General features: G+C 41.4%; 1 protein-coding gene across 6 annotated transcripts in view; it reads left to right on the forward strand.

The window, feature by feature from the left end:
• LOC115242086 (metabotropic glutamate receptor-like) overlaps window positions 1–11,750 on the forward strand; it is a 20,197-nt gene extending 8,447 nt beyond the window's left edge. For 4 of the 6 annotated variants that reach the window (XM_029818168.1, XM_029818176.1, XM_029818152.1 and 1 more), the window contains 8 exons: window positions 165–2,149; window positions 3,423–3,768; window positions 3,960–4,458; window positions 5,032–5,147; window positions 6,530–6,801; window positions 7,120–7,504; window positions 8,302–8,797; window positions 10,536–11,750. In XM_029818168.1, the coding sequence (XP_029674028.1) occupies window positions 1,596–2,149; window positions 3,423–3,768; window positions 3,960–4,458; window positions 5,032–5,147; window positions 6,530–6,801; window positions 7,120–7,504; window positions 8,302–8,797; window positions 10,536–10,681 (2,814 nt within the window). In that variant the 5' untranslated portion in view covers window positions 165–1,595 and the 3' untranslated portion in view covers window positions 10,682–11,750. The remainder of the gene's footprint in view (window positions 1–164; window positions 2,150–3,422; window positions 3,769–3,959; window positions 4,459–5,031; window positions 5,148–6,529; window positions 6,802–7,119; window positions 7,505–8,301; window positions 8,798–10,535) is intronic. The other 2 variants (XM_029818144.1, XM_029818181.1) reach the window with 2 other exon arrangements.

Raw genomic sequence — 11,750 nt, forward strand, 5'->3', positions numbered from 1 at the left:
TATATATATATATCGTTTTCAATTCCTATCCCGGAAAGTTTGCGTTATCCCCTTGATCGATGTACCCGATATAATTTTACATACACGAGACTAGTTGTAATATAACGGCATGCGTATAAGTAGATCGAGAGATCTAATCTACCGAATCTTTTCGAATTTTGCAGGATTCTCGAGAATTATTTCTTCGCACGATCCCTACGTTCGACTTCCCTGATCCTGAGTCCACGAGTGCGGGGAATGAAGATCGAGAGCAGCGAAGCGATCGCGCAACCTCGTTGTTCAACCTTCGAGACTTCGTCACTTTGAAATTCAAAATAATATTACGTCGATACGCCGGGGCAGTCTTGACTTTAAAGCCCGACCACGACCATCGCCACCGAGCTCGTTAAGCTCTCATCTCGGTGAAATTAAATCCGTTTAACGAGTCGGAAATTTACTATTTGAAAAAAGACACGAAGCTGAAAGTGCGGTACGCTCGATAAGGGCAAAGAGAATATCTATAAGAGAAGAAATCGTGTATGTCTTAATAGGAACAAAAAAAAATAGCACTTATATAAAAAAAGAAAAAGAGGAAAAGAGTCATTTGTTTCAATAACGACGAAAGGAATATTTTATAGAAAAAAAAAAGAATCGTGAATCTCTTAATAAAAACGGAAAAAATAACTCGTAGAGGAGGAACGAGAAAAAGAAGAAGACTCGAAAATTCAAGGGAATCCTAACTCGAAAAGAGAACCTGGTTCAAAGGTCCCAACACGAAGACCGACAACGACGCCGAATGATTGTTCCGGAACATAAGTCTTCCGATATTCGCCCGCCTCGATTCCGGAATCGTTTATCGGAACAACAGGCATCCGAGGATAATCGCATCGGATGTAAAGCTTAAAGTTCCTCTTTAAGAGAATCTTAGGGAGGATTTGTGTACCGCGGCTCTTCTCTAACCGGCGTTTGACGAGTGAAAAACGAAGAAACTTGGCAAGAATTCGAGAAATAATATGTATAGGACATAAGAGGAATTCCCGCAGAGAGGAAGCGAAAGTGATCGTTAAAGGGAATCGACGTTGATTCTCCCGGGACTATCAGCTTGCGGGAAGGGATGCGGAAAAGTGCGTGTCACCCGAGAAAAGGTCAAAAAGCAGAAGTTCGCTGTCGGTGCGCGTATACCCGGAATCGATGGCGAGGAATCCGGCCTCTTTCCGCGGCGCGAATCGACGATGCGTTAATGGACCATCGAGGATCCTATCTGCAGGGAATACGGTAAGTACAGAGTAGGGAGTACCTGTCTCGAGAAATAAATTTTTAGGATTTTAATTGCGCCATAATTTGGCCGTAATCGGCGCGAGGATTCAACTCGTTAGTAAGGAATTATACAGGAGAGATTCGATCATTCGATCGATGCGAAACGTAAGAATCCACTCTCGGGCAAAGACGAGCGAAGGATCGAAAGCTGTTTCATCTCCGAAATAGGTGCTTGGTTCGAGATAAGAGACTCACCTTGACAGATGTAACGGGCGAGGTGGATCGAAGATCCTAGATTCCGACGAAGCGAGGACTGTCAAGGGCAGCGTGACACAGGCAGACCACAGCCGGCGGTTAAGATGCGCGAGCGCGTGCCTTGGCCGTTGCTGCTCCTGACCTTGTCGCTGCAGCGGTTATCGACGGTGTCGTTGATGCAATCGAGGATGCACAGCGAGGCGGTGCTGATACCCGGCGACATCGTCCTGGGAGGACTGTTCCCGGTACACGAGAAGGGCGGCGGCACCGCGTGCGGGCCCAACATCTACCATCGGGGCGTCCAACGTCTCGAGGCGATGCTCTTCGCCGTCGATCAGATCAATCAGCAGGAGCAGGTGCTGCCGGGCGTCACGCTGGGGGTGCACATCCTCGATACGTGCGGCCGTGACACGTACGCGCTCAATCAGAGCCTGCACTTCGTCAGGGCTTCCCTGTCCAACATCGACATCAGCGTGCTAGAGTGCGCAGACCGGTCGACGCCCAGGGTAAAAAAAACTGCCAGCGCGGGGCCCATCTTCGGGGTGATCGGTGGTTCCTACAGTTCGGTATCGCTGCAGGTGGCGAATCTGCTCAGACTCTTTCACATCCCTCAAATATCGCCGGCTTCCACGGCCAAGGCGCTCAGCGACAAGACCAGGTAGATCTTTCCCTTTAAAGTTAAACGCTCAATAGAATTATTATAGTATTTATAATATTTACTTACAGTACTTTTATTCGTAAATATTACATTGATTAAAAAAAAGACTCGTCGTGTCTGTTGAATAAAGTTACGTAGAAATATACATACAAAATTTTCCCATCGAAAAATATAATTTTTCTTTCTCTCAGTATTCTTTCTTGAAAATTCAAATTAGTAATTTTATATAAAACAGAATTTAATAAAGAATGATAAAATGTAATAAACATGATAAAAATGATGAAACAATTTTTGCACCAACGGACATAAATAATTTTCAGACTATAATTGTGAAGGAGCATAATTAATTATATATTAATTATATAAATTTGTATTCGCGTGGATTGTATTATTGAAATGCGTATTTTGTGAATTTCTATTTCACGACTCTGTGTTTGAAAGACCTTTTTTCAAATTCATATTTTCTGAGTAAACTCTAACTTTTTCAGAAAAATTTATAAATTGATAAAACTCTACATATGAATTAAATATAAAATTATTAAAAATGGAGAGATAACGTTTTACGAGCTGACAAAATACTTACATTAAATGTTTAAATCTCCAATTCTCTGGAAACACGAATTCAAGAGCTATGCTCTGGAAGTAAACTCTTCAATTATTGGCTCTAACAATCGTTGATTCATCGAGTAAGATGTTGATTGTAATTAATGTGAACTTTTGACATTTCTATCAAACAGTTTGTAACATTGTTTGCCGACGTCGTGTATGATTGTTAGAAGACTCTTTCGACCCCTGTTTAAACAGTCGTTCTATATGACTTTAACAAGTACATATTTGAAGATACGACAGTTTAAACGTACGACGGGAAAATCGGCCAATATTTAAGAGCTATGAATTTTCATAATTAATCCTCTGGATTATTAATCATTAATTTCTTAGACTAACTGATCTCTTAATTAATTATTAGTCTACAGAATTAATTATTAATGATACAGGATTAAGAAAAATAATTTTTCTTTGATCAAAATAATTTCGTGGGGAAATTATTACTGTCTTTCAAATATAAATATATAATACGTAAATATATACATGTATAAAAATATATAACATGTATATAATAAAATATGAAATAAAAATAATAAATTCCTTAATAATAAAAATCATTCTAATAGTTTCGTGAAAATCCACAATTATTTATCAAACGATCAATCACGAATACCAACCCGAATAAAAATCAGTTCTCAATGTGTCGCGTTCACTGGTGATTCCTCAGGTTCGATTACTTCGCGAGAACGGTACCGCCGGACACCTTCCAGTCGATCGCCCTGGTGGACGTGGTGAAGAGCGCCAACTGGTCGTACGTCTCCACCGTTTATTCGGAGGGCAGCTACGGCGAATACGGTATCGAGGTGTTCACGCGCGAGGCGACGGAACGGAACGTCTGCATTGCGGCGGCCCTCAAGGTGCCCAGCGCTGCGGATGACAAGGTGTACGACGACATCATCCAACGTTTGAGCAAGAAGCCGAACGCCCGCGCGATCGTCCTCTTTACTCGGGCGGAGGATGCTCGCGGTATTCTCGAAGCCGCGAAACGATTGAACCTCAGCCAGCCGTTCCAGGTCAGAGATGTGGGAGAAAAGCTCTCCCGGAGAATCCCCGTTTGGTAACACGAAACCTCCCTTCCTCGCACGTTTTTATTTATATTTCCCCACACATTTTTTGATGAAATTTTTATTTAAAAAACAAGATACGGGATTCCGTAACATTATCTTCTCTCCTAAACAATGATAAACTACGAATATCTCTGTAGTGGTTGGCCAGCGACGGCTGGGGCCGACAGAGCAAATTGGTCGAGGGCCTCGAGGAAGAGGCCGAGGGCGCCATCACCGTCGAGCTACAATCGGAGAACATCCCCGACTTCGACGAGTACATGGAGTCGCGCACCCCCTACAACAATCGGCGAAATCCGTGGTTCGGAGAATACTGGGAGGAGGTATTCAGCTGCAAGCTGGGGAGGAACACGATGGCCATGGAGCGTTCTGGCCAACTGGTGGGATGGAGGGCCGCCAATTCCGGCAATCAGAGCATTGCCCCGTGCTCGCCTAAACTGAGACTCACGGCGGCGAGCGGCTACGAGCAGGAATCCAAAGTGCAATTCGTCGTGGACGCGGTGTACGCGTTCGCCCTGGCGCTTCATAATCTGCGCCGCGATCTCTGCCGGGACCGCAAGGAGGGCCTGTGCCCGTCGATGGCCACCTACGACCGCGGAGCGTTCTATAGGAATTATCTGTTGAACGTGTCCTTTATAGGTGAGTCCGATGAAACGGCGCCGCATAAAACGACGGAATAATCGGGAACGCGACGCGACGCGCCATTTGTTCGCCTCCTTTGTCCGCCGCCTTTTTCCGCTCTCGTTCTTCTTATCATCCTCCGTTGAGAATGCTAAAAGAATGCCGGAAGGAAAGAATGCTAAGGAAATGTTTGAAGGAATAGCGTTGGATGATATAATTGGTCTTAACGTAAAAAAATTGAATATTTATCTTAAATTTTCATCCTCTGGGATGGGAATAAAAACTTTTCGAAAAGTGAAATAACACAACGGTTAAACTTTTATATCAAGCGTAAAAACAATTGCTTGCTGGATCAATACCCGATTCACATCTCGATTCGCAAAAACTATTACGATTCTATATTCCACGCATATTGTGTTTTCGACGTATTTTTTTTAAAAGTAATTTCTGAATGTTTTGTCAAAGCTTTTTCTTATACATCACATTCCGTGGGCTATTGCCTCTCAGATCGTTAATTCGATTCGAGAACCTAATGCCGTTTCAGGGCTCGTAGCTGAATCCGTTGTTATCACGATCGTTACGATTTTGCAGACAACGCCGGCAGCGAGGTGAAATTTGACGAGCACGGGGACGGTCTGGCGCGATACGAGATCCTCAATTTTCGAAAGGGGACGAACAACAATGGCACGAACGGCTATCACTATCGGGTAAGGCTCATTCCGGAACGCCGTAATCACTGCGACACGCTATTATATCATTCGCCGATGCATAATTGAACAAACTGTCGCTTCTCGACGATAAGTTGAATTGGAACTCCCCGAGGAAGCCGCTTCTCGGCTTCTATAAAGTTTCATTTCCACGTCATCCCTTTCGCAGATGAGACGGAATTTTCTGGTGGTCGAACAATTTTAACTGTTCGAAGTTCAAATTGGTTGGATCCCTCGAGCCTGAAAAATTTATTTCGTTATTTCGAGCCTCTTTTCAAATATAAAATAACGAAAACAAAGTTTTATTTTATTCTGATAGAATGGAGATTTTTAATTCAAACCCACGCTATGGATTTTCAAATTCAAAGCTTTAGACATTGTAAAATTAATATCATCAGAGCTACTATATCGATTTCTCGCATATAATGAAAATAATATAATCTCGATTATTTTAAATATCGCTGTAAATAAATTCTATAGGGACCGATTGTTTTAGAGAGAAAGTTTTTGCTATTAATGTATGCTTTTGTTAAAAAATACCGATATATACGGTATTTAGAAGATGTTCTGGATATCGGTTTTCACATGTCTGCTTTCGGTAATACGCGTGTAAAGTCGGCGCGATCGATGATGCGACGCGGAATCGAATGAAACGAATGCGCAAAGGGGTGGCTCTACCTTTTTAACGAGTAATTAAAGTTGCGCCGTGGCTGTACTTTCGAGAGCCCTGAAAACTTGCGAGAAAACGTTTTCCATGAGGGAAAACCGATGCGAAATTAGATCCTCGAGCTCTAGGACAAGAAAAATATGACGGTGTTTAGAGTAAGAGAGAGAATCGGAAGTAATTAGGCAATAATTTGAGTTTAAAACTAAAAAAGAAAAATCGGACGATGATAAAAAAGTTTAAAAAGTAATTGCACTGAAATTTAATTATAATCTAAAGGATTATATATACGCAAAACAATATATATATATATACAATTTTTTCTTTACTGTTGTAATTATAACAATGAACGACGTAAATTGAATTTTTAAATTGCACAATTTCACGTATAAAATATTCACAAACAGATCTTGGAAATTTTTTATTTAATTTTCTTTCGATAAAATATAATTTTTGTATAAAATATATAAACGCGAAGAAAATGTTTATAAAATGTATTTATTACGTTATTCTATCAAAACGAACGTTTCCACTCATAATTAAAATTAAGCACGACAAAATTTAAATATCTCTCTCTCCCTCTCTCTCTTTTTCATGTGCAATTGACCAAAATTCGACGGAAGATTTGATCAGCTGCCAAATTTCGCGGACGGAATGCGCGATCGGAAAATTTGTGTATTGTGGGCGAGGATCATACGATGACACATCTGTTCTACAGGAGGTGGGCAAATGGTACAATTCCCTGGACATTCGCACGGAGGAGATGGTGTGGGCGCGAGGGACGAAGGACATACCAATCTCCGCGTGCTCTCTGCCCTGCGAGCCAGGTATGATAAAGAAGCAACAGGGTGACACTTGTTGCTGGGTGTGCGACCAGTGCGAGGCGTACGAGTTCGTCTACGACGAGTACACCTGCAAGGACTGCGGCCCGGGCTTCTGGCCGCACCTCGACAAACGAGGCTGCTACCAGCTTCCAATCAAGCATATCAGGTGCGCGCCCCTTCACGCTTTTTTTTTTCTTTACGAAATTTAAATACTTGACATTGTTAGGAGGCGTTATCGATCCTAAAAATACGTGACAAAAGGTTACAAAAATTGGTAATGTAAGAATTTTACTCCGAATAGTATAAAGATTATTTTAAAAAAGAATAGAAATTAATTTAATTTTAAGAACTTTTCTTCCCGATAAAAATTTGGAAAGGAGATTATTTATTTTAATTTTATTTGTTTTAATTTAATCCTTGTGATAAGAAATCGAAAGGTAATTACTTATTATTCATTAATGAAGACATCGACGTTCGCTTTCAGGTGGAGCAGCGCCTTCGCCATCGCCCCCGCGGTAATATCCTGTCTGGGAATCGTGACGACCCTGGCGGTGGCGTGCCTGCTCTTCCAACATCGCGACACTCCGGTAGTTCGTGCCTCCGGACGAGAACTCACCGCGATTCTGCTGGCGGGCGTGCTCGTCTGCTACCTGAACACCTTCCTGCTACTCGCCACGCCGACTACGGCGACCTGCGTCCTGCAGCGCTTCGGCGTCGGCGTCAGCTTCAGCGCCGTGTACGGCGCTCTGCTCACCAAGACCAACAGGATCGCCAGGATCTTCGATTCGGCCTCGCGGTCCGCCGTCAGACCGCGATACATCAGTCCGACGTCCCAAGTTTGCATCGCGGCCGCGCTGATCGCCTTTCAGGTAAGTGGATCCCGATCTTGATAGGATAAAGTTCCCATTTCGAACCGAGCGCTCGTTTGAGAGAAATATCTGTATCTTGTCTCGCTATCGAGATACTGTAGTCAATTTCTCTTTTGTTAATGTTTATTTATTCATTTAACATTTATTTATTCATTTAACATTTATACATTTTGCAACCACACGAGATTTTCGTAATGCGTAGCAGCAAATTAAATAAACACGCGATTGTTAATTAAAACGAATGACGCAATGGTTGTGTAATTGTAAGGCGATTAATTGTTCATAGTTAAATCATCTGCGCAATAGTACATTTAATAAAGACCTAATGAGATTATATATGTTTGTTTATTTATTTATTTACTTAGTGCGTAACACGTGCTGTTCGTATGTTGAATAAAAAGAAATGAAATATGTGATTATTAGCACAATTAATCAATTGATGTAATAAAATCGCATTATAATTATAAGGCAATATTAAATGCAATATTAAAGACAATATCAAATTAATTATCTGTGCAATAATACATATTTATAAAAACTTAATAAAGAAAAAAATATCGAGCCATAAAAAATCTAAAAAATGCAAATTTGCAATTTTGTAAATTCCAATATTTGAGCACAGTTTCCTCGGATTCTTAATAATTTTTAATAAGAAAAGTTTACAAATCCGTAAATAGAATCTTCGCGTGTTTGACACGTATCGAGATGAAAGATATCTCAACATTCGGTTCGAAATAGGCGCTTTACCCTTATCTCGCGCGTTTTTCGGTTTCTCTCGTCCGTCACGAGACACATAGACAGACAGAGATGGCTTTCCCGAGGTGGTGCTCACGCTAATCTGGATGATCATCGAGCCGCCGGGCACCAGGTACTCGTACCCGGATCGCCGCCAGGTGATCCTCAAGTGCAACATCCAGGACATGAGCTTCCTGTTCTCCCAGCTGTACAACGCCCTGCTGATCCTCGTCTCGACCGTGTACGCGGTGAAGACGCGCAGGATACCGGAGAACTTCAACGAGAGCAAGTTCATCGGCTTCACCATGTACACCACGTGTATCATCTGGCTCGCCTTCGTGCCGATTTACTTCGGCACCGGCAACGCCCACGAGACGCAAATCACCACCCTCTGCGTGGCGATCAGCCTGAGCGCCTCCGTCACTCTGGTCTGCCTCTACTCGCCCAAGGTCTACATCATTGTCTTCCAGCCGGAAAAGAATATACGCGGCAAGGTCTACATGGGCAGCACGTTCAAGAAGCAGGGCAGCAGCGCCGGCGCATCGTCTATGACCAAGTGTGAGGGTCTCAAAGATATAATCTCGAATCACGTGATTCCGTACCGAGGGAGGGTTTCTCGTAGATTTTCTTTTTACGACAAAACACAATTTACCACGACCCGCAAATCGATAAAACAAGAAGAAAAAGGCGTTCCTTTTCCTCTCTTATTCTGGAAACACACGCGACAATGCGATCGATCGCATTATCTTTCCGCTACATTCGATATATCGTTTCGTTTGATAACGCGTGAATAATGTGCGCGATAATTATTTATCTAATGGAATAAAAATATGCAAAGTGATATTTTAAAAGAGCATAAATCTATAAATGTCAATTTTTTTCTTTTTAAAAGAGATTCTTGGGAAAAGATAGCGAAGAAATTATGAAGATGTTTTAAAAGGAAGAACGATTACGTTAATTCGTATGAATTTTTTATTCGATTTTAAATAAGCTTCATCTGCGAACTTGATAATCGTCACGCGGGATCACGTGCGTCGCGCGCGATGACGCGTTTTTCTTTTTATCCGTGGCATAATAAGAATAAATATGAAAATAATATTTCTTTTTCAAGAGAGCTAGCTTTAAAGGGGACCTGTAGCACAAATCCAACTTCCCGATTCGCGATACATTCGAAAAATCCGACATATGACATCCGAGCCGACGACGACGAATCGCTTCGTCATCCCATTCGGGGCTTTCATTCGAAAGAAAGTAATCGATACGCGGGAGACGCGACGGCTTGATATTCGATAGCGTAACGGCGGCTCTCTATGGATGTAGCAGCTCCTGGCTGGAATCTGGGCCAATCCTAGCGCGGATTTAGAAGCGCTTTTCGTTTATTAAACGTTTTATTTATAACGCAGAGATCACCAAACATTTTTTTAGAGAACGCGAGTTTCATTTACTTACGTACTTTCCAAACGCCATATCAATCGACTCTCGACGTTTATTATATCCGGGATGCTATAAATCATTTTATTCCTACCGTTGCTTTGTGATTAACAATCGTTGGTTATTACGCGGCAGCGGCTATGCAATCGTGAAAGGGATTATAGGACGAGCGAGCGAGCGAGCGATCGCGCGCGCTAATGGTCGGCTCGGACGATTCTGCCCTAAGCGGTGCTAAATTATTAAGTTAATACCGCTTCACTCTCCTTTGTCCTCTTGTGTAAATTTATAGGTGGATTATTCGAGGAGAATTTGGGAAATTTCGTGCCGTGACACGTGACGGTATTATAAACGAGTATTACGTCTCATATAGCTTGTACTTTGTATGAGACAGCGATTACGTAATAGGTCCTTTTCCTTATCCTGCGAATGAAATGAGAAAGAGACGTGCAAAAACTTAACTTGAAATTTTGTTACCGATATATTAAATTAATATTATATACGTGCTCATGAAATAATGATTAATTTTATGTTATTAATTTAACGTTTCAAGATACCGGACAATTCAAAGGAAGATTACTTATATTACTGAGGATATATAAAGATACTTATATATTAAGTGACATTAATTGTTAAATTTTAATTCAAATCTTAATTTTTTAAACGAGATTTTTGTCCGCCCGGTAACGATTGATTGATGAGAAATAATTTTTTCAATTTTTTTTTTTTATTTTATCGCAGTTGGTTACGCTTCAATGAAGAACCGTGGAAATCCCGAGGGTACCAAGCGCGTCGCGTTCCGTGCACTTAGCCTAATTCCGGTTCGCTCTTCTCACGATTAATGGCTAATGAAATTTTCATTTTGCAGACACAGGTTGCGAGTCGGCGAGCGAGAACGTACCCCTGCAGAGCGCCCTAACCGCGGCGGTGCGGACGTCTGTGGGGGTCACCGAGATCTCGCTAACGTCCAGCACCACCAGCAAAACTAATAACGAGCAAGTGGCGCAATTATAGACCTTTACACACACACACGCACACACATACACGCACACGCGCGCACAGCCTTCGTAATTATGTAAATCATTGAACGCCGAGGCGCGTTCAGAAAGATTAAGATTGATAAGAAATTATACATCCCGACCCGTTGATTCTTAAACTTTAATTTAACTTATTAAAGAGATTAATAATTGAATTAAAATTTAAAAATCGACATTGAAGACGCTGAGCGTCTCGCGTCGCGATTATCATCGTTATCGTTCACATCATTCTATAGTCAATCGAGGATGAGAGAGAAATGTCGAGATTATTGATCGTTACCATGATCGCTGTTGTCGTTATTGTTACTGTTATTGTGCATAAATTAATACGCGCATACACATAGGACATACACATGTACGTGCATTTATCGAGATCAAGCTGATATACCGAGTGATCCACTAATTCTAGTCGAGCACCTCACAATGTATGATTCAATTCTATTGGATTGCGCGAGATATAAATGTAGTTTTTTCGTATCTCGATTTCACTTATTCGTTGATCTATTTATTTGTTTATTTATCCGAGGGAGGACGTTTAACGTTCCCTAAGAGAGCGCCTTTCGATGAGATAATCGTATATACAGCGGACAATAAATAAATGTACTTAAAGCGAATACATTTATCGGACCGACTCCAGTACCGAGTGTATTAATCAAGAATACTATGTTCCCACCCGGTTGTTTCTCAACCTTCTCTTTTCGTACTTATTTTAATAATCGCGACTCACGAAACTGATCAAACGGTGTTTCGGAGAAAATTTCAAATAATTATCTAGAGACATAGCGTTTTCGGAAAAGAATAGATATAATTTATCGTCCCCTGATATATAAGATAAAAATATAATGTTATGTATACATATATCTACTATATCTTTTTCCTCTGCCTTCTTTCTATTAAATTAAAAAATCCTATATAGAATTTTGTTTTAAACGTTTGATCAATTTTGCGAGTAATTGCAAGAGGGGCGTTATTATTGTATTATCGACGATTAAATCGCTCGACTCCCGCGGCTGTCGAAGCCAAAGCGACGTATAAAAAAAAAAAAA

Source organism: Formica exsecta, unplaced genomic scaffold, assembly GCF_003651465.1.
Source record: "Formica exsecta isolate Colony F162 unplaced genomic scaffold, ASM365146v1 scaffold120, whole genome shotgun sequence".
Classification (NCBI taxonomy): Eukaryota; Metazoa; Arthropoda; class Insecta; order Hymenoptera; family Formicidae; genus Formica; species Formica exsecta.